Consider the following 25,514-nt stretch of genomic DNA (forward strand, 5'->3'; position numbering starts at 1 on the left):
CAGTAAATATAACAATTTATTATCGGACAATGTTCACGGCAGTTGCCCCCCATGCCCTGCTATGCCACTGGGGCCTCGTTCCACGTTGGTGCATGATGGGAAGCTTTCAGCATTGGGCACCGCCTGATACATGACCCCTGTGTTTAATGAAGCTAGAGAACGTCTATTTGCTTTAGAAATTCAAAGCGGCCCTCGACTGGCTCTAGGCGCCAAAATACACTGCATACTGTCCTATTGCCAACAGCTTTCCGATTCAGACTGCTCTCTCTCTCTCTCTCTCTCTCCCTCTCTCTCTCGCTGTTTCTTTCCCAGTCCCTTTCTGCGGTTCCCTTATGCTTTCCCTCTCCCCTATTCCCTAATGCCCCCCTCCGGTGTCCAGCCAAATTAATATCCCTGCATTCAGAAATGTTTTTAGATCTACAACCGGATGTTTATAGTTGGATCTCTTTTTTAATGATATGCTGTTTCACAAGTATTTATCCTATTGAGATTGTCAAAAATATCCCGTGCCTCCTCCTTCTCCCTTTCTTTGTATTCCCAATTGACAATAACATCATTTGAACTAAAAAAAGGTCAAAGCGGTGGGCAGTGTTTGTGCGTTTGGCTGCTGAGCATATTCCCAAGGGCAAAGAACATGGTAAAGGCGAGAAGGACACTTTGCTGAGCTCTTTTATTTGTAAAGAGATAAGCGAGTTGGCAAAAATGTGTGGGCAGAAGGTTGAATACCTGGGCATGTTGCAAACGACGAGGTCCAGCACACAAACAGGACCTGTGCCCCTTTTTTATTTATTTATCAGTTGTATTTATTGCCAAGATTCAGGAAGATCTGCCAACAGCCAGCAGGGCAACGTTTGCTCAATCATGGGCTTCACTCAGCCAATCATTGACAGCTACAGTCTTAAAATCCTATATAAGAAATCCCGTCCCCTCGGTTTGTCAGGCTTCTGTTTTGTCCAGGCCCCAAAAAATCCACAGCCATGAAGTGGGTAACTATAATTTCACTTGTAATTTTACTAAACGTCGCCGAATCCAGGATCCTGCAAAAGCGAGGTAAGATGACAAAACGTAAAGCCTGTTTGTGGTGGTACCATATTTATTATTTTTCTCAACATATATGTATTGTTCTTCAAGTAAAGGATTAGTCAGCCACACTTTCCTCATATTTATGCATAGAACTGCATCCAAAGGGGCGGAGACTTGTGTGCATGCACCTATGGTGACATTGACAGGGGTTGGGATGGCCATACCTTTACCAGGTGTGGGCAACAGTAATTTCATGAAAGTCTAGCAAGTTCAACCATATGTATAGTCAATGATTTCTGTCCCAGTTTATAGTGTTTTCCAGGAGTTGATTGATTTAATGTACACGGTGTAGGATGCATAGCATCACATTGTGTGGGCCAAGTCAGAGAAGTTTTAAGGCTTGGGTAAAGTGGGCCCTGGCCCAGGGCACCAGCTTTTCAAGGGGCCCTGTTCTACAGAGTCCCGCCCTGATGGCCTTTGATAATTCTTAAACAGATTGTTTTAAATACCGTTTTCCTTTAATTTATTTTTAATGTGGGTGATGTCTGAGAATCTATTTACAGACCCTTGGCAGAAAAAATGTGTTTGTTTCATGCAACGTCCATAAAAAAAGATTTTTTAGATCCAAGCAGGACCTCACATATCACAATGAGATGGTGTCACAGGGATTATTTGCAGTGATATTAGGCAGCTGCTGTTCTGTTACAATATTGAAAATACATCACCATCCCTGAATTTAGATGTAAACACATTAAGAACTTGGACGAGTGTGCTTGTGCACTGCCAGTGATCTGGACACAAAGGGCATGAAAGAGCTGAAACGGGATCATAAAATTCACAGCTGTTCCAAACAAGGGCCCCCAAAATATGTTTGGATCAGGGTCCTCAAAATCCTTATGATGTCCCTGGGCCAGGTCAGTTGTATCAGGAGCTTTGGTGGGCAGGGGTCACTAAAATCATGCCAGCTACTCTCTGGTACAAGAACATTTCGTTCTAAAGCAAACAATGTCCTGGAATACTTTTCCGAGAGGCTCAAATATATGGTGCTACCTAGTGGCGACGAGTCTTGCCTCTTCGTGAAGATATCATAAAAGCCGGCAAGGCCTGCTTGGTGATACATAAATGCATTTAGCAGTTGCAACACAGGGCTCTGTAAAACCGGGGTCATACAGCCCCATCTGCTCCTTCTTGTTACAGCCAACAAGCAGGTTGTTGCAGACAACAGACCAATGCTCCAACTACTTAGAGTTGGCTGACAAAGGACAATTCTCCAACTTTCCAATTTTTAGAAGTATTAAAGTGGAAAATGTAGTTATGTAATTTCTTCTGCCGTAAAGATTGCGCGGTGTATGGAATTGCACTTGTGGCTTCGCTTCCAGACTTAGCACTTGAACCAGATGGTGGCCCTTTATCACCAATTTCTAAATCAGGACTTTGGATCGAAGGCACACCGAAGAGCATTGGTTAGTATTCATTGGGTAAAAGGGATTGTGAAATTCTGCCCATCCTCATGGACGGAGATGGAGATGGGGGAAGGTTTATGGTAGTTTCTGTCACTTGGGACACTGGGTCTTACTTAGACATTTGAGGGAACTGAAAATCCTCCAATTGTAGGAGGAATCTCTCAAAGCACAGTACACTCCACTGGCTAAAGTTTGTTGAAAATAATATTCTAATGGTGGAAGAAATGTAGCCAGTGCATTGTTCTCTGTAAACAGAAATTGCTTCCAAAAGTGGACAATTTTCAGCTCTCTCCAAATTTTAAATAAGGCCCACTGTTTTCTGAAATAATAAAACAGATCAGGTGCTGTAGTGCCTTGAGGCGAGCCAGGACATGTTCATGTGCACGTTCGCACTCACTTCCCACTCACCTTCGCCTTACTCAGAACCACCTAGCATTCAGAAAGCAACTCAAAACCTGGATATTCGACGAGTAATTCCCCACCCTTCCTCAAGTGCCTTGAGACCCTATGGGTATGTAGCGCGCTATATAAATCTCTTGACTTGACTTGACTTGACTCTATTTTTCCACTACCATAATCTTACCGCTAGTGATTGGCCTGTCGGGGTAAAATAAAGTGCGCATTGGGTTATTAGTGGACCAATGGGAGAAAGCTGAGTACCCCCAGAGACTGATCTTAGTATTTCAAAAGTTACTGTGTCTGCTGGCTCTCACCATTTATAGCTTCGGCTTTACTGCTTAACTCTTGCAACAGTAATGATTGCTCTACGTTAATGCGCGTAGTTGCACCTACCCTTGTGTCCCCATAATAAAAGTGTCAGGGGATCATTTTATAAATGTTGCTGAATCTGAAACTGCTACTGCAAACAAGACACCCTATGTCTTTGGTGAAAATCCTGCTTAAATGTGCTCCTCCCTCATGCAAGGTGGTTGGCACCCGCAATTGATTTATTTGCTCTAAAATGTATTTCTAGGGGCATTCGGGATGTATTGAATGAGGGCTACATCTGTTAACCGCTGCATGATCACGAAGAGTTAAAATACCTTGATACCAGGGCATGGAATGCGTGAAATTTGGCCAAAAGGTGGGGGAATATTATTGTGTTGACTAATGTTAAAAAATGATATAATAAAAGTCAATAACTTGGGAAAAATTAGTATCTTAAGTCCCTCTTTCATTCAAAAGCAGACCCAAGATCTTGCACCAAATGGTTCCTTGGGAAATGGTCACTTAACTATACCTAGATGTAAACAAGGGCTGTTAATAATTTAGTAGTGACATTGCAAATTGGTATTTGGACTGGGCTGTCACTGTTAACTTAAAGTACTGCAATTCCTACCTAATAAGTAATGTGACATTTTTTTAAATGACTGCTGTTTTGGGTGTGGTGCTAGCCAAGATGGTTTGATTTTACTTAAGTTATATACATAATATGCTTGTTTACTTTCAGCTAGCACAAGCGCACCTTAAGGATTTTCGGGGCCCTGGGCCATACATATTTTGGGGGGCCCTGTTGGGAACACTTTTAAATTCATGATCTAATTTCAGCTCTTTCTTGCCCTCTTTGGCAAGGTCACTGAGAGTGCACTGACACACTAGTTCAAATTGTAAATGTTTTTACATCTAAAATTCAGGGATAATGATGTGCTTTTTCAATATTGTAACACAGCAGCAGCTCATTAGCATTGCTGTAAATAATTGCTGTGAAACTCTTTCATTTCTCATAAATGAGGTCCTGTTTTGATCTAAAAGTAAACTTTTTTTATGGATGTTTCATTAACCACCAAAATAACATTTCCCTGCACAGTGTCTGTAATAGATTCTTACACATCACTCATATTAAAATGAATAAAAGGAAAACGGTATTTTAAACAATATGTTTAAGAATTATTCAAGGTCATCAGGGCGGGAATCTGCAGAACAGAGCTGGCTCTATCAGGGGGCCCATGAAAAGCTGGTGCCCTGGGCCAGAGCCCACTTTACCTCTAAATGTCTCTGAGCTAGCCCTCTTTATCCATTGGTCAGTTACATGCTTCTTCCACCCACTATAGGATAGAGTACGGGACAATTGTTCAGCCCACATCAGCCATTGGCTAACTTCACTGTGAGTGACAGCGTTCTGCCCTTTCTTAAGGAATACATCTTTTCACAAAGTTGTTCCTTTAAGTGCTAGGACTACCATGGAAATGTGTGCTTTTTGACACCAAATAATATGTTTCTATCAGGCATTTTGTTTATAAGGTTAAGGTTCTGGCATAGTCTCCGATAATAAAGTTTTACAAACCCTATGATAAACCGTGGCTTATTGTTTTTACCCATGTTTGTTTCTGGAGGTGCCTAGATACAAACGTATCAACGTCTTGAAATAGTTCTTTGTTTGAACGATGTTTTCAGTGTTGTGGCAGAATTTGAAATTTTTTATGTTATCTTTCAAGTGAAATATATGCGATTGTTTTAACAGTAAAGGTACTATGTACATTTAACATGAAATGTCGGATGCAATTACTTTTTAGATTCTGTATCTGAAACATCCATTGTTTCAAACATATATTATAGTGCTGTTTCAAATTTAGTATTGTCATGGTTTTTATTAACTGCCAATACCATTTACACATCTTTTTACAAAAGTGTTTACATATTATTTTATTTGATGACAGTTGGGCAGAGATTGGATGTCTATGGATTTTTTCTCTCAAAAGAAGTACATGATGACTCTTGTGATATGCGTGCAAGACGTCAAATGCTTTCCAGGCAAACTTTTTGAGCTTCTAAGGTCAATACAATGAGGACCTTTAAAATGGCTAACAGTAATGCTTATTATTAACAACACTTGGGGTCATGTGTAGGAAGCCTAATTGCGCTCGAAAATGCTGAAATTCGCAGAATTTCAGCATTTGCGATCGTAATTAGGGCAGTGTGCTATGTAGCACACAAAAACCCACATGCAAAATAAGGAATCGCTAAATTTGCGATTCCTTATTTTGCTATTGCATTTAAGGAATCACAAATTGCGATTCCTTAAATGCAATGAAGGAAGCACCCAAGTTGTGCAAATTTTGGCTTAAGGAATCGCAAAATACCACCAACTTTAGGTTGGTGGTATTTTGCGATTTCTTTGAAAAATGCACTTTTTGGCATTTTTCAAAGTGCCATGTGGGTCACATACATGCCCTTAGGGCATGTATGTGGGCCACTTGTGCACACATGTTAATTTCAGGGGTGCAAAAGGGTGTCCAATTGACACCCTTACAAACTTGAAATTGCATTCTCAATTTGCGATTCTCTAATTGAGAATCGCAAATTGAGAATGTCTTCCCATTCATTCCTATGGGCCTTCTAGCCCATAGGAATGAATGAGAAGGTATTCCTTATTTGTGAATCTCAATTTGCGATTCACAAATAAGTAATAAGTGGGATTCACAAAACATTTTGCTAATCTTACTTACATTGCGTTTTGCGATTCTCTAATTGCGATTCTCTAAAAATCGCAATTTGAGAATTGCAAAACACAAATTACCTACATATGGCCCTTGGAAATAGCAATACTGCGTTTTAATTGGCTCCATATAAAACACAAGATATCGTAATTGTGATGAGCTCTCGAGCACCAAAGATACTGCTTAAATACAACCTGTGAAAATCTTTACTTTTTATGAATCAGTTAATGCCACTGCAAAATATGATTTTGTAGTCATAAATCATCCCTCCCCGGTTTAGGGGTAATAAATTCTTCTTTTGGTATTCACTCTGATTGCGTGGGGGGGCGGGGGGTAGCCTCTCCCCCGATTTAGGCCCCAACTCACCACCTTCTTTGTTCCTTTTGTGCCCTGCCATTCGGTGGGTCCGGATGCTAGTGCCGTCTCCGTTTGCTATGTATGCATGTATGGCGATTTATAAAGCTCAGCTGCTACTCGGAGGAATGTCCTTGCTGTATAGCAAAGGAGCTGTCTGCAGGCAGGCAAAAAGAAGAGCCTGAGCTGAGGAAAAGAGCCATGTCTTAAGTTTCAGTGTGTCAGTGGCAGCTCATTCCAGAGAGAGGGCCCCAGAAATGAGAAACATCTGCCCCGCGCCCTCGCCTTCCTAATCTGAGGGTCTACAGCCAGACAAAGATTTCTGGAGCAAAGGTTTCTCTGGGGAGTGTAGAGCTTGATTGTGTCTTGCAAATACCCAGGACCTGTACCGTAAAGTGCTTTATGGAGATCATCTTCCTAACTTGAAGCCTGCTTCAGGGCTGGTCGCTCCACGCACTGCGCGACTCCCAGTGAGTGTGCCAGGCTTCACCGCTGCTGCCACGAGTTCGCCGCTGCCCTGCAGCTGAGCTTCAGGTTTTCATTCCTGTGCCTGTTTTCTGCCCGTGTCTCGTCGCTGCAGCTGAGTATTGTGTGTTTTACTCTGTGCCTGTATTGCTGCCCGTAATTGTCTTGTTTCTTTGCCCCCTCGCCTCCGTTTTTTCCCGCTCTTTACCCCCGCTCCCCGCCACTGCTCCCCTGCGGCCCGCCCATTTCTCTTCTGTACCCCCTCCCATTCGCCTCCCCACTCCCGCCTCCCAGCTGCTCCTCCCTCCCACTTAGCCATCTATGGCAGAGTCCACACATACGCGCAGCGGTCACGCGCAGCGGTCACGCGCAGCGGCGCGCCAAAGGCAAGCCCGTCTGCGCCCATCCGTGCCTGGACCACGCCCAGCGCTAGGACCCCTGGCCCTCAGCGATACCAGCCCACTCGTCTGAACTACGACGCTGCCAGCCTCCATGCACTCAACACCGGCCGGAACCCCGCCTGTCACCGAGCCAAACCCGAAACGCACCCACGGACCCTTCACCTGCCAAGCCTGCAAATTCACCTGCCTCTGGACCTGCACCGCACCCGCCAGGCCAGGCACCAGCAACAATCACCTCAAGTGCATTCAACACCCGCTCCGTCCACAGGCACGCCGTCGAAATCTGGACCCCTCTCGACACAACATCACCAGACGTCGCCTTCTCACAGAAACCTGGATGAACGCCTCCTCAGCCATCCCTGACATTGCCACAGCCATCCCAGATGGCTACAAGATCAGCCGGAGGGACCACATGAACCAAACGGGAGGAGGCATCGCCATCGTCCACAGAAACACCATCCGCATCACGACCAACTCCGACGACACCCTCACCGCCGCCGAGCACCTTCACTTCCAGATACACACCGACCCCAAGACCACCCTCAGAGATACTCTCATCTACAGACCCCCGGGTCCATGCACACAGTTCAGCGAAGCCATCGCAGACTTCATCAGCCCGCAAGCCCTCACCTCCTCAGACTACATCCTCCTGGGAGACCTCAACTTCCACCTGGAAAACACCAACGACAACAACACCACTACCCTGCTGGACAACCCCGCCAACCTCGGACTCAAGCAACTGGTGAACACCCCCACCCACTACGCCGGCCACACGCTGGACCCAGTCTTCTCCTCCACCAACCTTCAGCCACTCCACCAGACTACACTGGACGGACCATAGCTGCGTCCCCTTCAACTTCAGGAAAACTACGACCCACCACCACCCACAGCAGGCTCCCCGAAGAAGGTGGAGCAAGATCACCGCCGACCAGCTCACCACCGCCCTGAGCCAAAACCCCCCCACCAACACTACGAACCCCAACAATGCTGCCCGTAACCTCACACAATGGCTCACCAACTGCACCGATGCCCTTGCACCGCTGAAGAATCCTCCCAGCAGACCCGGCAGCAAGAAAACCTTGTGGTTCACCAACGACCTCAAAGACACCAAAAAATCCTGCAGTACCCTCGAGAATGCCTGGCGCCACGACCAGTCAACAGAAAACATGACAGCCCTCAAGAACGCCATCCTCAAACACCACCAGCTGATCCGCCCCACCAAAAGGACAGCATTCAGAGAACGACTGGACAACAACACCCACAACAGCAAGGAACTCTTCAACATCGTTAAAGAGCTCTCCAACCCCAGCGCCAGCAACAACGACATCATGCCCTCGCAAGACCTCTGCGACGCACTCACCTCGTTCCTCCACTACAAGATCGCCAACATACACAACAGCTTCAGTGCCCAGACCACGCATCCAACCACCGAACCAACGCCCCCCACCACCATCCTCTACGCCTGGACCCATGTCTGCACTGAAGACACCATACTCGTGATGAACACCATCCACTCCGGCTCCCCTGCCGGCCCCTGTCCACACCCCATCTTTAACAAAGCCGACTCCATCATCGCACCCCAACTCTGGAACATCATTAACAACTCCTTCGCATTTGCCACCTTTCCGGAGAGCTGGAAACATGCGGAGATCAGCGCCCTCCTGAAGAAACCCACCGCAGACCCCACAACCTCAAGAACTTCCGCCCCATCTCGCTCCTCCCGTTCCCCGCTAAAGTCATCGAGAAGACCGTCAACAAACAGCTAACCTCCTTCCTTGAGACTAACGGATCCCTCGACCCTTCGCAGTCCGGATTCCGAGCAAACCACAGCACCGAGACCGCCCTCATCGCAGCCACCGACGACATCAGGTCCCTGCTCGACAACGGGGAAACTGCTGCCTTCATCCTCCTCGACCTATCGGACGCATTCGACACAGTCTGCCACCACACCCTAACAAGCCGCCTCCACCACGCGTGATCCAAGGAACGGCCCTGGAATGGATCACCTCCTTCCTCTCTGACAGAACTCAGCGAGTCCGCCTCCCTCCCTTCCGCTCAGCGGCCACCAAGATCATCTCGCTCAGCCCCACCCTCTTCAACATCTACATGACCCCCCTTGCAGCCATCGCACGCCAACACAACCTAAACATCATCTCCTACGCCGACGACACCCAGTTGATCCTTTCCCTCACCAATGATCCCGCCACCGCCAGAGACAGCCTCCAGGAAAAAATGAAAGACGTCGCGGAATGGATGAAGCTAACCCGGCTGAAATGGAACTCAGACAAGACGGAAGTCCTCATCCTGGACTATCCCCCTCTGCCTGGGACGACTCCTGGTGGCCCCCTGCACTGGGCACCGCCCCCAAGCCCACGGACCATGCACGCAACCTAGGCTTCATCCTGGATTCATCCCTCACGATGACTAAGCAAGTCAACGCCGTCTCATCATCATGTTTCAACACCCTGCGCATGCTCCGAAAGGTCTTCCAGTGGATCCCCACCAACACCAGAAAGACGGTCACCCAGGCCCTCGTCACCAGCCGAATGGACTACGGGAGCGCCCTCTAAGCAGGAACCACCGCCAAATTACAGAAAAGACTTCAACGCATACAGAACGCTTCTGCACGACTCCTCCTGGACATACCCCGACACAGCCACATCTCTGCCCACCTGAGAGACCTGCACTGGCTCCCCGTCAGCAAAAGGATTACACTCACAAAGCTCTCCACGACACTGGCCCCGAATACCTCAACAACCGCCTCACGTTCTACACACCCACCCGACAACTCCGCTCCGCCAGCCCCGCCCTCGCCACCATCCCACGGATTCGCAGAACCACCACCGGAGGAAGATCCTTCTCCTACCTGGCTGCCAAGACGTGGAAATCTCTCCCCACCCACCTACGACAGACCCAAGACCATCTCTCCTTCAGGAAGCAACTCAAGACCTGGCTCTTCGAGCAGTAGTAGCAACCCCCCATGCCCCCCCCCCCCCCCGGCGCCTTGAGTCCCTTGCGAGTTTATTTCGCGCGCTCTATAACTGTCCTGATTGATTGATTGCTATGAAAGAGGCTGGAGACATTTGAGTGACGTGGGAGATCAAAGATGGTTCGTGCTACTGCGTTCTGAACTAACTGCAGCCTGTCCATCAGGTATTTGGGCAACCCTGCGTATAGGCTCTTTCCATAGTCCAGTCATGAGCTAATCAAGGCCTGTGTCACCTGTTGTCTAGCCTGAAAAGAGAGGAAAAAAAACATTTCCTAAGCACATGAAGGAGGGCAAAGCCCAAACACACCACATACTTGATTTGTGTGTGGAATGATAGTTAATCATCGAATTTAAAACCCAGGTTTTTTACTGCTTGGTTTGTTAGTAGAGGAGGGGGACATCCTTCGGCTAGAAAGTGTGCCAAGATGTCTTGGCCTCCGGGCCAAAGAAAAGGAGCTCGGTCTTATCCTCGTTACATTTGAGTTGGGTATTCAATAACCAACTAAATGTTGCATTCAGGTACTCACTGATTTTCTCACAAGGGAAGGCCTCATCTTTCACCCCAGGAGAAAGGAGTTGGGTGTCATCAGCATTTGATACTATTTCTGCACCCCAGAGTTCCAAAGGGGGGCCAAGGGAGAAAGGTAGCTATTAAATAGCATCGAGCCCAGAGTTGAGCCCTGTGGCACTCCAACAATAAGCTTGCGGGAGGTGGAGGAAAAATGGCTGCACCAGACCTCTTGACCTCTGTCTTCCAAAAAAGAGTTACGCCTCTGCCATGCCGACCCTGTGATCCCCATATCCAATATACGAGCTGGGAGCATGGAGTGAGATATGGTGTTGAATGTTGCTGATAGATCCAGCAACACCAGCAGCACTCTGTCACCTCTATCATTACAAAGGCGGATGGAATCAAGTACTTCTAGCAGTGCTGACTCAGTACTATAGTCAGGTCGGAAGCTAGATTGGCTTGCATGCAACAGATATTGCTTTCTAAATGTGCGGAGATATGATTATTAACATGTTTTTCAAATACTTTTGCCAGGGTTGGGAGAAGGGAGATGGGTTGATAGTTTATTGGATCATTTGGATCTGCCTTTGGTTTTTTCAGCAGCTGTAAGATTTTAGCTTGTTTCAAAACCCAGGGCATCTTAGCTGAAGTCAGGGACATATTAAACAACTGATGCACTAGTGAGGTGATAGCCTTCGCCCCTCAAGCTAAAAGAGAGGCAGGGCCGGGTCTGAGGGGGAGCCATATTTTATGCTCCCCCCTTTTCCGGCCTACCCACCATACCGTAAGACATCCCCAAGTGAGTGGCCTTCCTCCTACACACTCCCTGCAGGTGTGCCTCCATAACCAATGCACCCCTTTTTAATGCCTTGCTTCCATACAGCCCTGCGACAACGCTGAAGCGTAGGTGTGGGTAGGTGGGTCTTAAAAACTGCTGTGTGCACCGCTCCCCAGCCCCCTGCACTGAAACAAGTAACATATGCTGGGCAAGTGGTACCCTTATAACCCCCCCATAGCTCCCATTTTCTGGGTGGTGGCTTCCCCATTGGGGCTTCTAAACATTACCTGGCCCTGCCATTGGTCAGGTCATCCTTGTGCCCTTTTGCGCCGTCCCTTGGGGAGGGGGTGAAGTGTGGTGGAAATACCCCTCCTTTGTTCTGGGCACGCCAATGTGGCCCAAACCAGATTTTTCAGGCCCCCGGCGGTTGTTATGGCACCGGCCCATGAGGCCACCTTCAGGGGCAGTCTCTGCAATAAAGCATCCTGATCTGCACCATGACGAAAAAAAACCTCATCTATAATACAACATTTACGCAGACCCAAAGTGGTTCACTCAATAGTATGAGGTCACACCCTCATGCAAATGAGGGAATATTCATTAGAATAGCACTGGTGTTTTATGTGCGCCAGAGCAATGTGTAATACTGAAGGGTCAGACCACGCATTTCCTGACCCATTTGTAATACCAAAGTGCCCCTGGATGTACCCCAAAACCATTCTGTAAAAAAACCCCGGATTGGTTACATTGATGATATGTCTCTAAACCTCCACAGCCCTTTCCTCCTGGAATGTGTTGATGTCTTCATATGGATAGAGGAGCTCCAGTGGATGACATGTGGTGTGGGAAGCAGGCCCTGAAACTAAGCAGTTGTGTTATTCTCAGGACTGCAACTCTCTGCTTTCTGAGTCCAGAGGATGTCGTGCAGCTACACGGAGGAGGCTGGGTGTCAGAGGAGAGAAGTTGGACAGAGTGGGTGTCATAGGTGAGAGGTTGGGGACTGCCAGACAGGTGAAGCTTTAGGGGAAAAGCTGGGTGCAGTTTCAGGGGGTAGACCATGCAAAGCTTCAGATCACTTATGAAACGTGAATGTCAATTATAAAAGATAAAGTGATGATATTCATGCTCCTTGTCTAAAAGGAATGAAAGGCTATTGAAAAATGTTGATGCATTGAGAATATATTGATTAACTGACTGTCAAATACATCCTATTTTCACAGATCATGATGGGCAAAATGAGGAACATCCTACTGACCTGGATCTTTCAATGTTACTTGGAAACGTCTACACCAAACTAGGAGAAAATTTCAGATATGTGTAAGCTTCATCCTTTGTCACTGATTGGACTTTTCTTTGTACATTGCTTTTTGATTTTCTGCTGTGAGCTTATGTCTGTTTTTTTCCAGTTCACTATGCCAGCAAACAAGGGAAGAGAGATGTTAACACCAAATCACATCATTGGTTCATATCGGCCAGATGAAACAGTATTGTGGCAGATTTGAAATTCATTGAATTTATATGTAAAGCAGATGCTCAACTGACTTCATACCATCCACACCACTGGCATATTTCCTCAGACCTATTAAAAGTAGACATCAAATTGGGAGATACAAACACTAAACATTTAGTCAAATCCTAACTTTCTCTGAATTCCAAGTCACTTTAATTCACCCTGGACATCAACAGAATCCCCATGTAACACCTTTCCAAAAAGATAAAGTCAGCATGACACCAGCTTCCTCATTTCAAACAAATGCAACAGTTTCTTCCAGTAATTGACTTCAGAACTGCTGTGCAGGCACTTGAACTCTTGAGCAGGATGGTTGTAATTCCCTACTCCATAGCCCCTCACACTCCACACTGGCACTACTTAAAGGCATCAAACATGCCACCACATGTCTCATCTAGAGCCTCAACAAATGTAATCACATCACCCTCATCTGGATGGAACTCCATTGCCTTCCTTTGCTGGCCTGCATCATCTTGAAAAGCAGCTGAATCCATTAATATGCCATCACAACCAGCAACTCCACTTGTCTTGCAGACAAGTTCACCATCTCCAGAGGTTCTTGGCACACCACAGCCAGAATACCATCAGACTTCAGACTAAGAAGTGTAAAAAAGAAAAACAAACCAAGACAGTAGGCCTTCTATCTATGTACCCAGCATCTGAAACAACATCCATGTGTCCACCAGGACAGCCGTAGTGCTGCTCAAAGTTAAGAAAGAGTTGAAGCCACACCTCTTTAAAGTGCACTACACCATGATGCATTAACAGGCCACAAACCAGCTGGTTTTTGTCACTGTACAGTGCTCTGTTGCCTTTTGGCTAGGTTATCACAACTGATCTACCCCCTGCAACCATACACATACATACATCTAATTCTGACTGAAAATGAGACAATTGCAATTTGGTTCAAATACTACAATCTTGTCTCTTCCTAGATTGCCAAATCAAGATTCATGTCAGCCTACTTGGAATATCATCCTACAAAGATATTGCTGCTTAATTATTGACTACCAAAATATTTTGAACGGTAGGTTACTTTAGGTAACCTACTTGGTATTCTTATCTCCTCATTTATGTACTTTTATGCCATATAAATGTTCAAGGTACATAGATGTGCAATTAAGAATACTAAATGCATATGTAACTAAATATACTTATCTTCATACTACTTTGTGTCCCTACATTTAAGGCACAATATTTTTGTAGAATGATGTTTTTGTCCTCAATATTTTGACACATAACCCTCTCTTGGGCAGACCCTTGTTGTCCTCTTGAAGTGGGGAGGTGGCCATTTATTTAGAACATGCAATCCAATTCCCTTATCCATTTACCCATAATAGTGCATTCCACATACATTGCCTGTAAGTACATGTTTTTACTTAACAAAGTGTGGTTTCTCACTTGTGAAAAGGTATACTCACATATGCTTTATTATGTGACAAAATATTCACTGAAAGGAGGAAAACTGGCATTAAAGAGTGGGTTTGCCCTGGAAAGTTTGGCTACTTTTTGGAAGGTATAACATAATTTGCCATGGCCTATTATCACCCTAAAACTTTTCAGAGTAAGTCCTGTGCAAGTTTCTTGGAAGAGGATATATCCATAACTATTGGGAGGGTAGAGGAAGGCTTTTCGCAATGTGGGAAAATAGTTTCCCAGTGGAGCAGAAGATGTTTTAACATGCATATGCTCTCTGCTGGGATATTTTCACATGCATACATTTATGTAATGTACATTTATGACATGGAAAGGTAGCAGCTTTTTATCAAACAGCAATTCATAGAAGCTTTCCAGGAAAACTATTTTCTTTTCCCATGTATAACCTTTGAAAACTCTGTGATTGCCCTAAAATTGGAAACTTACTTAAAATGTAAATGGAAGCTTATGGGTGTACATTTCACATTCGTTTATGACATTGAACCTTAGGTCTTTCGAGGAGTAAGGCACCTAGTGATGCATGTCTGTAAAGTACTCTTTGCTAATACATCTAAGCAGCTGCTACAGACACTTTATTCATGCAAAAGGAGGAGTTAGGCTGTTTTAAATCTGAATATGTCTGCTAATTTATGTGTTGGTCAAGGGCCTTCCCCAGACTTAGACAAGACTGCTTCTCTACCTCGAGCTTCCTACTCAAAAACATGGATTGTGGCAACACTCACAAAAGCAGCACAGCACTTTTCACTGGTGCGTTTGTTTTACTAAGGCTGAATCAGTAAAGCACCATTGCATTCTAGTAGATATAATCCTTGCATCTTTCATTTCCCTTTCAGCCTTAATTTAGCAGTAAAATACTGATCACTTTTCTATAATGTGATTTCTTTCATTCATCTCAATAAAATAATCTAATTTAATTCCTTTAAACTGCTTCGAGGCCCTTGAGGTGTTCAGATTGAGGATTTGTGAGAGGGGGAACAATTATATTCTCCAAGGTCCCCTCTGACCTCTGGAAATTGCAAGTATCTATGACAAGTAACAGGATTCCTGAGTGTAAAGCCTTGAAAGCCAAACAGCATTTTTTAAATTGTATTGGTTTGGATGAGCCAATGAGGTTTTCTTCATTACAGGTGAGATGTGATTAAACTTCCTTTTTGAAGGAGATCTCTTAGGTTAAGGCATAGATATTGGCCTTTATTAAGGTCAGGGAAGAGTGTGGGACCACCATAGGTACTGTAAAATAGACACAGGTTCAGTGTGTACCTTCTATTAGTATTGGGATGGACATTTGAGTTACTTCATTAGCCTAATTTAAAGGTTTACTTTCAGGAAAATAAAGGGGCTGCCGTGGAACTCAATATAAGTTATTGGGGCGTTTATTAGCCACTCCTACTAATGTTTTTGATTTATAAAACTTAGAGTCTGATTTAGAGTTCGGTGGACAGGTTACTCCATCACAAATATGACAGATGTCCCATCCACTGCATTACAAGTGCATTATTTCTAATCACATTTGAAATAGATCAGACAGGGTATCCGTCATATTTGTTGGGGAGTAACCCGAAGTGTGGAAGATTGTTTTGTTTATTTTATCTAGAAATAAGGGTAGATTATTTTCTGAGGCTGCTTGCTGCTCCGTTTGCTGAAGTTCAAGAGAATCAAAACCTACAAGCAGGTTGATGTACATTAACACATAGGCTTGAAACAATCATAAATCGTGCATTTGCTGCAATGGTTCCCGCTTTCCATGAGACTCAAGTTTAAGTCTCCATTCAATACACGTCAGGTCTGACGACATAGAGAGCAATTCATTTTAGCAATTGGATTCCCATGATACATCCCTATGCGATCAATAAAAATCGATTTCAGAACAACATTGTTCTGTTTCTAAACTTAAAAGTGTACATTTGAGGGCCATGTACAGTCTGGCTGTCGTTCCCTGTAATCAACTGCCTCTAGGCATTAGAATAATTGATAATCACTCTATGTGTAGGTAATCAGTCAATACCAGGCTTTTACCATACTCACTATTTCTGCCCTCTGTTATATTGTACTAATTTTCTATTCAGTACGAGTTATAGTGCCAAGATGTTGATCTAAGCGATAACAAAGGGGATGATGGACGGAGCATTTTAGCAAATCAAACACCAACCCCCAGTCAACTGATCTGGGTTTAACCCTTCATCATTCTTTAGCTCACTCCACCACCCCAGTTCAGACATGGCCATATGTAAATCAGTCTGACCCTGTGCCTTATGGGAACAGTCCAGCCCAAACTGCCAAGCCATGTCATCCCTGGGCCGGAAACAAGCATCCTGGGACCGGTTTCGGGTTCATAACCCTCATCAGCCAGGCTATCTTGAGTCCAGTGGCAAAGTGAGCAAGGGATCCATGTCTGGGCATACCCTGCCAACTTAGGGCGAACAAAGCAATACTAAAGGGGATGATGGACTGAGCGTTTGAGCAAATCAAACACCGAGCCCCAGTCAACTGATCTGGGTTTAATCCATCATAATTCTATAGATCACTCCGCCTCTCCAGTTCAGACATGGCCATATGCAAATCAGTCTGACCCAGTGCCTCATGGGAACTGTCCATCCCGAACTGCCAAGCCATGTCTTCCCTGGGCTGGAAACAAGCATCCTGGGACCAGTTTCGGGTTCATAACCCTCATCAGCCAGGCTATTTTGAGTTCAGTGGCAAAGTGAGCAAGGGACCCATTCAATGTAACATAGTAATACATAGTAGCAAAAAAAAAAAACAATTATAGAAGAAATACTTTAATTAATCTCAGTCACTGATGGACACTTGGGAAGCATTTCATAACATCCCTTTTTTGCCCATTATGTTGCTAGAGACAGAGAGTAGCCACATGTAAATCAGTCTTGGTCCAGCTCCAAGCTGAATTTCAAGGGCAGGTCCACTCCAGAAAGGAGCACAGGCAGCCTCAGACCAATTTCGGTCATCACCAGTGAGGAATAGATTGGGCTAGGGTTGTAATTATGGGGGAGTATTTGAGGGCCAGGCCAGTCCATATTAATCTCCCCCCCCCCCACACACACACACAACTGATCAAGGCAGCAATCACAGTATTTATTTAAAAATCAGTTTATATAACAAAGTGAATGTGTGGGGTCAGGGGTGCAGAAGAGTCCCCTTAATAGCTGTGCTGGAGTTCATAAGTCTTCTGACAAATTGTGGCTTGTTCGTTTAACAGGATGATGGCGTTTACTTTTTTTTCAATGACTGCAAAGTGAGAGGATTTTATATTATGAATTATCTGAAAAAAGAATGTAGGATGTCAATTTGCTTCTAATACAGAAAAACATGAAATGCCTGTTTTTATGGATCTCTCATCCGCTTTTGACCTAGTGAATAGAACTAAACTATGGGCAATGCTCTTAAACTACGGACTGGATGAGGCTCTCGTTAATTTTCTGGCATATCTCCACACAGACTTCCAAGCGCAAGTCAGGATTGGGGCGGGTGGAGAAGTATCGGGACCCATTGAAATAGGCAGAGGGGTAAGACAGGGGTGCGCTTTAGCACCCCTTCTGTTTATTATCTATATTAATGGCCTGGCTAAGGCACTAAAAGATGTGACTAGTGACGTACCATTTATCCAGGGGCATCCACTGCCAGTTTTATTATATGCTGACGACGCGGTCTTGATGGGAAGAACTCCCAATGCCCTTCGTCTATTGGTCAGAGGTTTTGTCCAATACATGGAGAGCTTAGACCTGCCAGTCAATTTAAAAAAATCTTTTATCATGCCTTGTGGCACCGGGAAATGTAAACTCAATAAGATACACATAGGGGGCAGACAAATTAGAATCTGTTAATACATTTCCCTATCTCGGTTTGGTTTTCGCTGCGAACGGCTCATGGAGTGGGCATAAGGCCCACGCCATGAGCAAGTTCTCGAAAGCCAACAATTCTATTTTGAGTTTGTCCCGACCTAAGAAAATAGGGGCCACAAGAGCTATTTAAAAAAATTTTAAGCTACAGTGTCTACCAGTAGTCACATACGGGGCTGAGGTCTGGGGAGCGGGAAAAAGCCCCGGGATTCAGCGCGAAGAAGCTCGATTTTGCAGGAAAATCCTGGGTGCCCCAATCTCCTCTACAGAATGGATTTGTCATGAGGAACTTAACCTCCCCTATGTATGCGACTTTATTAGATCTAGACCTGCTCTTTTTTGGTTAAGGATCTGGAGAAATGACTCTGCAACTTTAACACAAAATATAATAAAAGACTGCCTCAAATGTGATCATGGCATGTCAATTCCCTGGCTCGCTGATGTTTTAAAAGCATTGAGCGATGTAAACAGGGAACATCTTTTCTCCGATCCTAATAACATTGAAGCGAATGACAAAATTGAGGTCAAACAAGCACTGTATGCACTTTATAGTTCAGAACGAATGAAAAAAGAAACTGTCAAATCAACTGTTGTGCTTTATCAGGAAAATGAATTAAGTAGGAATAATCTTGCAGGTTCTATAAAAACTTTATTGGGATTTCCCTTGGGCTACCACCATGCAAACGAGTATAATCCATGCCCATGTGATGGTATTAGTAAACAGAATGATTTGCATTTTCTATTCTTCTGTAAATTTTATTTAAAATATATTAACTGGTTTTTAACTCCATATTTTAGAAAACACAGATCCCTTTCATTAGGGGAATCTTATGCAATGTTATTGTCCCTGGACACAGATGAATTAATTTTCAGCACTAGCACTTTCTTGAGAATTATTACATGTGCAGGTAAAACCATGGAAAGCCCTTCCTAAATTGTTTACCTACCCCATGAGAAATGCTTCAGTTTTTAAATGTATTATTCCATATTTGTTTTTAATGTATAAATGAATGTTTTTATTGTGTACTTTTATGAATTTTACAAAATTCGAATAAAGGTCTTTTGAATTGAATTGAATTGAATTGAAATGCCTGTAAATGAGCGGTGGGAATATTTTATAATATATCAGAAATTATGAAAGCACAAATGAAGCACATTTTGTTTTGTAATTCTAAAGTGTGATAGAAACAATGATTTTAATAGGATGAAAACAATATTGGCAATGCACAAATGATAAATATAGTGTTGTAATACAGTATTTGTATAGCGCTTACTACTCTTATGTGGGGCACATTTTTTGCCCCTTTGTGGGGAATAGAAGTATTTACCTACATGGAAAACAAGCTACACAATAGCGGGTGTGTGGTTGGAAGGGAGTTGTCTTTGTTTTGTGATTCTATGTGATACGTGTTTCCATATCGTGCGTGATAACCAAGAGGTGCATTTATCGTGTTACGGGACGGAGCGCATAACATTGTGGAGGGTGATGAGGTGTGAGAGACACAGAGGCACAGTTTATGTTTTGTCAGTACGCTGGCAGGTTTGAACAGTTCTGCATGTCCCTTTATGGTTCTTCTGATGATGATAATATGCTTACCTGGTTACTGCACTGTTTTGTCCAATCATATATTTTGTGTGTAGTTGTCCTGAACTGGCATGGGCGAAGGGAGAGAGAGTAGAGAAGAGGTCTGCAGGAATGGGCATTGTTATTATAATCCCATACCTGAGTGACATTCTGAGATACAAAGAAGCAGCCATAGTATATAAATATTTGGGACCTGTAGCTGTGGAATAGATTAAAGTCCTCCAATTGACCAGCAGTGTGTGACAGATCTCTTCAGTTATTCCTTGCCTGTTAATTTAGTGATGGTTGTGTTTTTGGACGCACAGTACTAGTGACAGACAACCCTCGTAGCAGATATGTCTTATGTGAATGCCGGAGTTATAGGTAAGGGTTGACTGTCGATCGCTGTGTGTTATGGTATTAGTAGTAGTGTGGGCCGAAAACATTACATAGGATATTCTATATTCATATAATACACTGGTGAACCATAGGTCACCCCCTCCCTAACTTATCTGCCTATCAAACGTTGTCTGCTGGTTGGGTTGTTTCCAATCTGTGGACTGCAAACCGAAGTTTGAGTTTGATAGTGTAATTGTCTTTCTGTGTTCCTTTGCCAGGATGTGCGGTGGTGTAGTTGTCTTCAAACTGTCTTCTGAAGTGTATATGCTCCTGGATGATTCAATGCTGGCTGGTAGCGAGTTCCAGAGTTTGACAGCTTGTACTGAGAAAACAGTTTTCTATAGTAAAGTGGTACAATGATTTGTGATGCAAGCCTAGAGCGCAGTGTTCTGTTTTGTTTATATTTATTACATTTGTAGGTATAGCTGTCCTTTTCCTTGGGAGTCCCTGTGGACTATGTAAAGTGCAGTGTTCAAGATGGAGAAGATGTCTTGTAGCAGCATTTTGGATGGGATGTATCTTATGATGAATGTGGTAGACCAAGGTTTCTGACTTCTATTGATATTGTTGGAGGGGCGTTATGTTCCATAGACCATATGGCAGTAGGCTGGTGTTTTTGCATTGTCTGCAGACCATTATCTTTGATATTGAGCTTTATGTCGTTATTCGTCATCCATGTGTTTATGCCCTGAAAGTAGTCACTAAGGGGATGATTACAATGGCAGTCTCCCCGCCATCGTAACCAACTTTACCGCCCTCCATCATAATATGGCCCTGATAAAGACCGACTGCCACAAATCCAACAGGCTCCTTGAGGAACTTGTAGTCCCTACAATGCTGGCGGTGCCTAGCAGGCCCTGTCGTAGGGATTACAATGTCCCTTTCTGCCTGCTGTTTCATGGCGGATGACCTGCCATTGAAAGGCGGGTGGAAAAGGACATTGGGGGCCCATAGCGGGCCTCCCTTACCCCCTGGCACTTGGTTGCGAGTGTTGTGGGGCACCTACGGTGTCCCCCTACATATTCATGTACCATATGACAGGCACCGCACGGTGCCTGCCACGTCCTGCAGGGATATGTAACATGTCCGGTTTCTACATTGCGGTGGGTGCTGCAGCTAGCAGCACCCGTCGCAATGTAAAATATAGACATTGCGACAGTCGTGGTGGCGGTCGCAATGTAATGCCTACTATGGGACCATCAACAGCATGTTGGGCGGTCAAAATCCCCGATACTATGGAGGATGGACTTAAGTCCGTCAGCCATCGTAATCAGCCCCTAAGTTTTAAATTGTAAATGTTGTCAAGGGAATCCATTTAAAACATTATTTGGGTGTCATTTGCATAGGTATAACAGTGAAGTTGAATGATTTATTCAGGTTTGGTGAGGGGATAGGCGGATGTTGAATAAGAGAGGGTTTATAATGGACCCCAGAAGGCTGCCACCGTATTGTGAGAGGAACTGATGTGAAAGGTAGCACCAACACTAGTTTGAAGTCTCAGCTGAGAGGCCAAGAATTCAATGGGCTTCAGCTGAACTCCCTTCTCACTATTCATATGTGATATGCCAGGCAATAATTTGCTGTGTGAAAAGATTGCATAACCGTTTAGGACTCTGAGTCATGTTGCTCTTAAGCCAACAACGTTCATAGCTTTTTCTATTCCTGATACATAAGTGGTTGTCACTTCCAAACCATACCAATCATTTAGAAGCCATGTCTAATCAGGAGAGCTTCAGATTCCAATATGTGATAGTGCTTTATATAAAATAGTGGGCTGGAGCAGAGTTCATCACAAGTAATTTGCAAGTTACATTTGGCTGACATTGCTGCAGCCTACACTGGCCTGTTGTGAAATATGGCTTAGTTAGATACTGAATCTGCTGTAGAGATCTTTATTTTGTTTGCAGGAACCAGGATAGTTTGTTAATGTGCCTTCTACAGAGGGTTGCAAACACCTTAATTAGCAGTAGCCTGCAATGTCATACATTGGCTGCTATGCCGGATTATCCATCTTTCAAAAATTGTTTTATATCTAAATAAGTCTGACAGGGTAACACAATGAGGATTCATCTTCTTGAACCAAATATTCTGGAAACCATTATCAGGGCATCTGAGACAGCAATCATTTGGATTATACTTGATCGCGAAGACATCTCTGCAAAATAATGACTACCATTTTTTGACTTTTATATATTGTAATCTACAATCTGTGTAATATTCATCTGCTTTTTTAATTTACAGACTCCTTTGAAATTCTGCTTTATCTTTATCTAATTTATGGTCATACCAAATGAATTGCAGCTATGAGGTTCTATGTAATTATTTTACTAAATGCATAAATCTTGGTGAACATTTGGAGTTCCATTTTTATTGGGAGAAGTGTGGAAACATTGGTTTGGTGGGGATTTTATGGATTCTCACAGCTAGAAAGCGAATAAAAAAAGTGAGAAGTACAGAGATGATAGACACAAAGATAAAGTAGTTTCTTGAAAAGAAGAGGCGAAGGAGACAAAGAAAGGAAATTGAATAGAAAAAGCAAGAAAGAGCAGGCACCAGTAAGGGGACGATTGATGCAGTAGCAAACATAATGGGTCGAAAAGACTGAGAGAGGCAGTGGGAACAGAGATTAGGAGATGGGGAGAGGAGAAAGGAGAAAGAAAGTAAGAGAGTGTGTAAAGGAGCAAAATGCGAGCTTGATATGTGTGAAGAAATGGTGATTAAATGTATTTAATGAATATATAGCTCTTTTTGTTTTGGCCAAATTCCCTGGCCCAATATGATCTCAGTTCACAATGTAGCACTTTAGTTTTTAGAATGTATCTTAGTGTAAGGTACACAAATCACCTTGCAATACCATTCCTTACAGTCATATGAAGGGCTAACCATTGCTATTTGATTCACATTGCTATTTGCAAATCACTTAACAATGCCACCCCCTGAACATTTGTTAGTATATGCTCTTTGTGAGAAGTGCTGACACCTTCTCTTATAATGCTTATCAGCTATGTCTACATTTGCTGATATAGTTGCTGGAAAATGCAACCTAAATGCTGAGAAGCCCATGTTATATTATGGAGGTGATATGGTTTTCTTGTGTACATTTAAATACGGCAGTCTCTTAACTGTTTCATAACAAGAAGCTTTGCTTTTATTTGCATCTGTAGTGATGCCGAACAATTCCTCTGCAAGTAAGCATTTTACATTTCTAGTGCACATGGCAGGCTTCATGCTTTCTATGTTCGCCACTCAGAAAAGTGTACGCTTGCTCAAGCAATTGTAGGCACATAGAAGGTGCCATCTTGAGGATATTATGCAAGGAGTCTACTGCATGTGAAACAGAGGAGAATAGCCCTTATTCCAGAAGTGGAGAACGCTGTAGCATCTAAATGGGGTGTGCCATGCAAGCATTATCAAAGTGAAAGGTTATCACAGTACAGGATTCTAGATGTAAACAGTGAAACCACCACTGCTGGTCAATTGGAAGGCTTTAATCTAGCCCACAACTGCAGGTCCCAAATATTTATACACCTGGCTGCTTCCTTGTATTTCAGAATGTCACTCAGGTATGGGGTGATAGTAGCAATGCCGTAGAGGCAGAGTTTCAGCCTGTCCATCTATGGCTCCTCTAAGTGGAGATGCAGTTAGTGTTTTCAGCCAGGACACATGCCTCAATGGGCCCACCCCAGGCTCACACATTCACCTATCATTTACCATGCCTACCTGTCTTGCAGGTCAATGTATGACAAAGGTCTTCTTTTTTACAACACATTTTGCACGACCAGCCTGAAACTGAGAGGGGTGTATGCCAATGTAGAAGCCTGCTTCAAGTCAATGCAATTTTGACTGTTGCTATTGATCAAAAGTAATTGAGCTATTCTCTTTTGTCACAACCTTATAGTGAAATTCATTGTGGAACCTTCCCAACTTTCCCTGTAAAATTACATTTAAATTCTATTTGTTTTTCACCATTGTTGTAGCCCTAAAAAGTTTAACACACTGTAGTTCCCACTAATTTTCCAAAATGAGCTACATTAAAATGTTACTTATAAAGTTAGGCAACTCCACACTTTACATAGCAGATGAAGTTTCTTAACTCTATGTGAGGCAAGGTTTATCCCTTTGTGTCTTCTAGGTGTGTTGATTTCTGATGCAGAATGTCCCAGGTAGAATATCCTCCAGCAAACAAACATTGAGTTTAGGGGCTGGGCAACCACCACGTCAGGCAAGAAGTGGTAAAGACAGGGTTCTGAGTTGAGACCAAACAAACTCCAACCAAACCTTGTAAATATTAACTAACAATCCAAACTGGGCACACATCTGACCTCTTACCAATAGCCCTAGCACATCAAAAAATGGGTTTGCTTGTAAGTGTGCCCCTCTGACAACAGGTGTTAAAGAATCATCATGTACAACAACTCCACAACATGGTTCATGTTCTTGGCCCAAAATTGTGGCGTGTGCAAATTCACGTGAACGTTTGGCGCATTTTCAAAATGATCTCCTACTGTGTTTAACCCCTTCAATGCTGATGACGAGCTCAGCTCGTCATCAGCCACGGTGGTCGTGTGCTGATGACGAGCTGAGCTCGTCATGTAACGCGGCTTTTGCAAAAAAAGCAGCTTAGCACAAAAATAACCCCCGCACGCATGTGGTTAATTTGTTTCTAATCAATGCTTTTTTTCTTTTTCAGAGCCATGATCATATTTGCCCAGAATCTCCCGCTGTGTCCCTTTGAGGAGCAAGCACAAAGGGTGAAATATGTGACAGAGCTGGCAGAGATTTGTGCTAAAGGGGTATTAAGAGGGGAATGCGGACAAACAGTGGTATGGAAATATGTTATTTTTTATGACGTTCTGTCCGACTTAAGTGTTAATTACATAGTTGCTCAGGAACATATTTTCCACTGGAACAGGAGCATACTACTTACCAACCAGGCCCCGAGTAGATTAGATAACCCTTCATGATACCTTGTATGGAACTGTCCAAGCGGCACAAAATGCACCTTGCCTAAGAGAAAATTTTAGTGTGCTATGTAGTTTGAAATTCATGCAAAATATAAATCAGTATAACTGCCTGGTGAATTAAGTATGCCCCTTAAAGAACAATCAATAAAACGGCCAGATGTATTGTTTGCACTAAACTGGAAAATCGGTTAAGATCTGATTAACAACAAATTGTTTTAGTAACGTTGACATTTTGTCAATGGCAAACCAATGTGGAGATAGGAGTTAGCACCTAACATTTATTAGGGATATATTGTAGAGCTGTTCTTACTGCTGCTGCCAGGTTTCTTTAAAAAACTCAAGGCCTGAATTACAAAGGTTTGAGT

At 43.8% G+C, this 25,514-nt stretch overlaps 1 protein-coding gene across 1 annotated transcript in view; it reads left to right on the top strand.

The window, feature by feature from the left end:
- Positions 1-938: 938 nt before the first annotated feature.
- The window catches only part of LOC147727443 (serum albumin-like), a 217,678-nt gene continuing 193,102 nt past the window's right edge, over positions 939-25,514 (top strand). The window contains exons 1-3 of the mRNA XM_086961515.1: positions 939-1,050; positions 12,642-12,738; positions 24,876-25,008. Coding sequence (XP_086817641.1) covers positions 978-1,050; positions 12,642-12,738; positions 24,876-25,008 — 303 coding nt within the window. The 5' untranslated portion in view covers positions 939-977. The remainder of the gene's footprint in view (positions 1,051-12,641; positions 12,739-24,875; positions 25,009-25,514) is intronic.

The sequence above is a fragment of the Lissotriton vulgaris genome, chromosome 3_1 (genome assembly GCF_964263255.1).
Source record: "Lissotriton vulgaris chromosome 3_1, aLisVul1.2, whole genome shotgun sequence".
In the NCBI taxonomy this organism is placed as follows: domain Eukaryota; kingdom Metazoa; phylum Chordata; class Amphibia; order Caudata; family Salamandridae; genus Lissotriton; species Lissotriton vulgaris.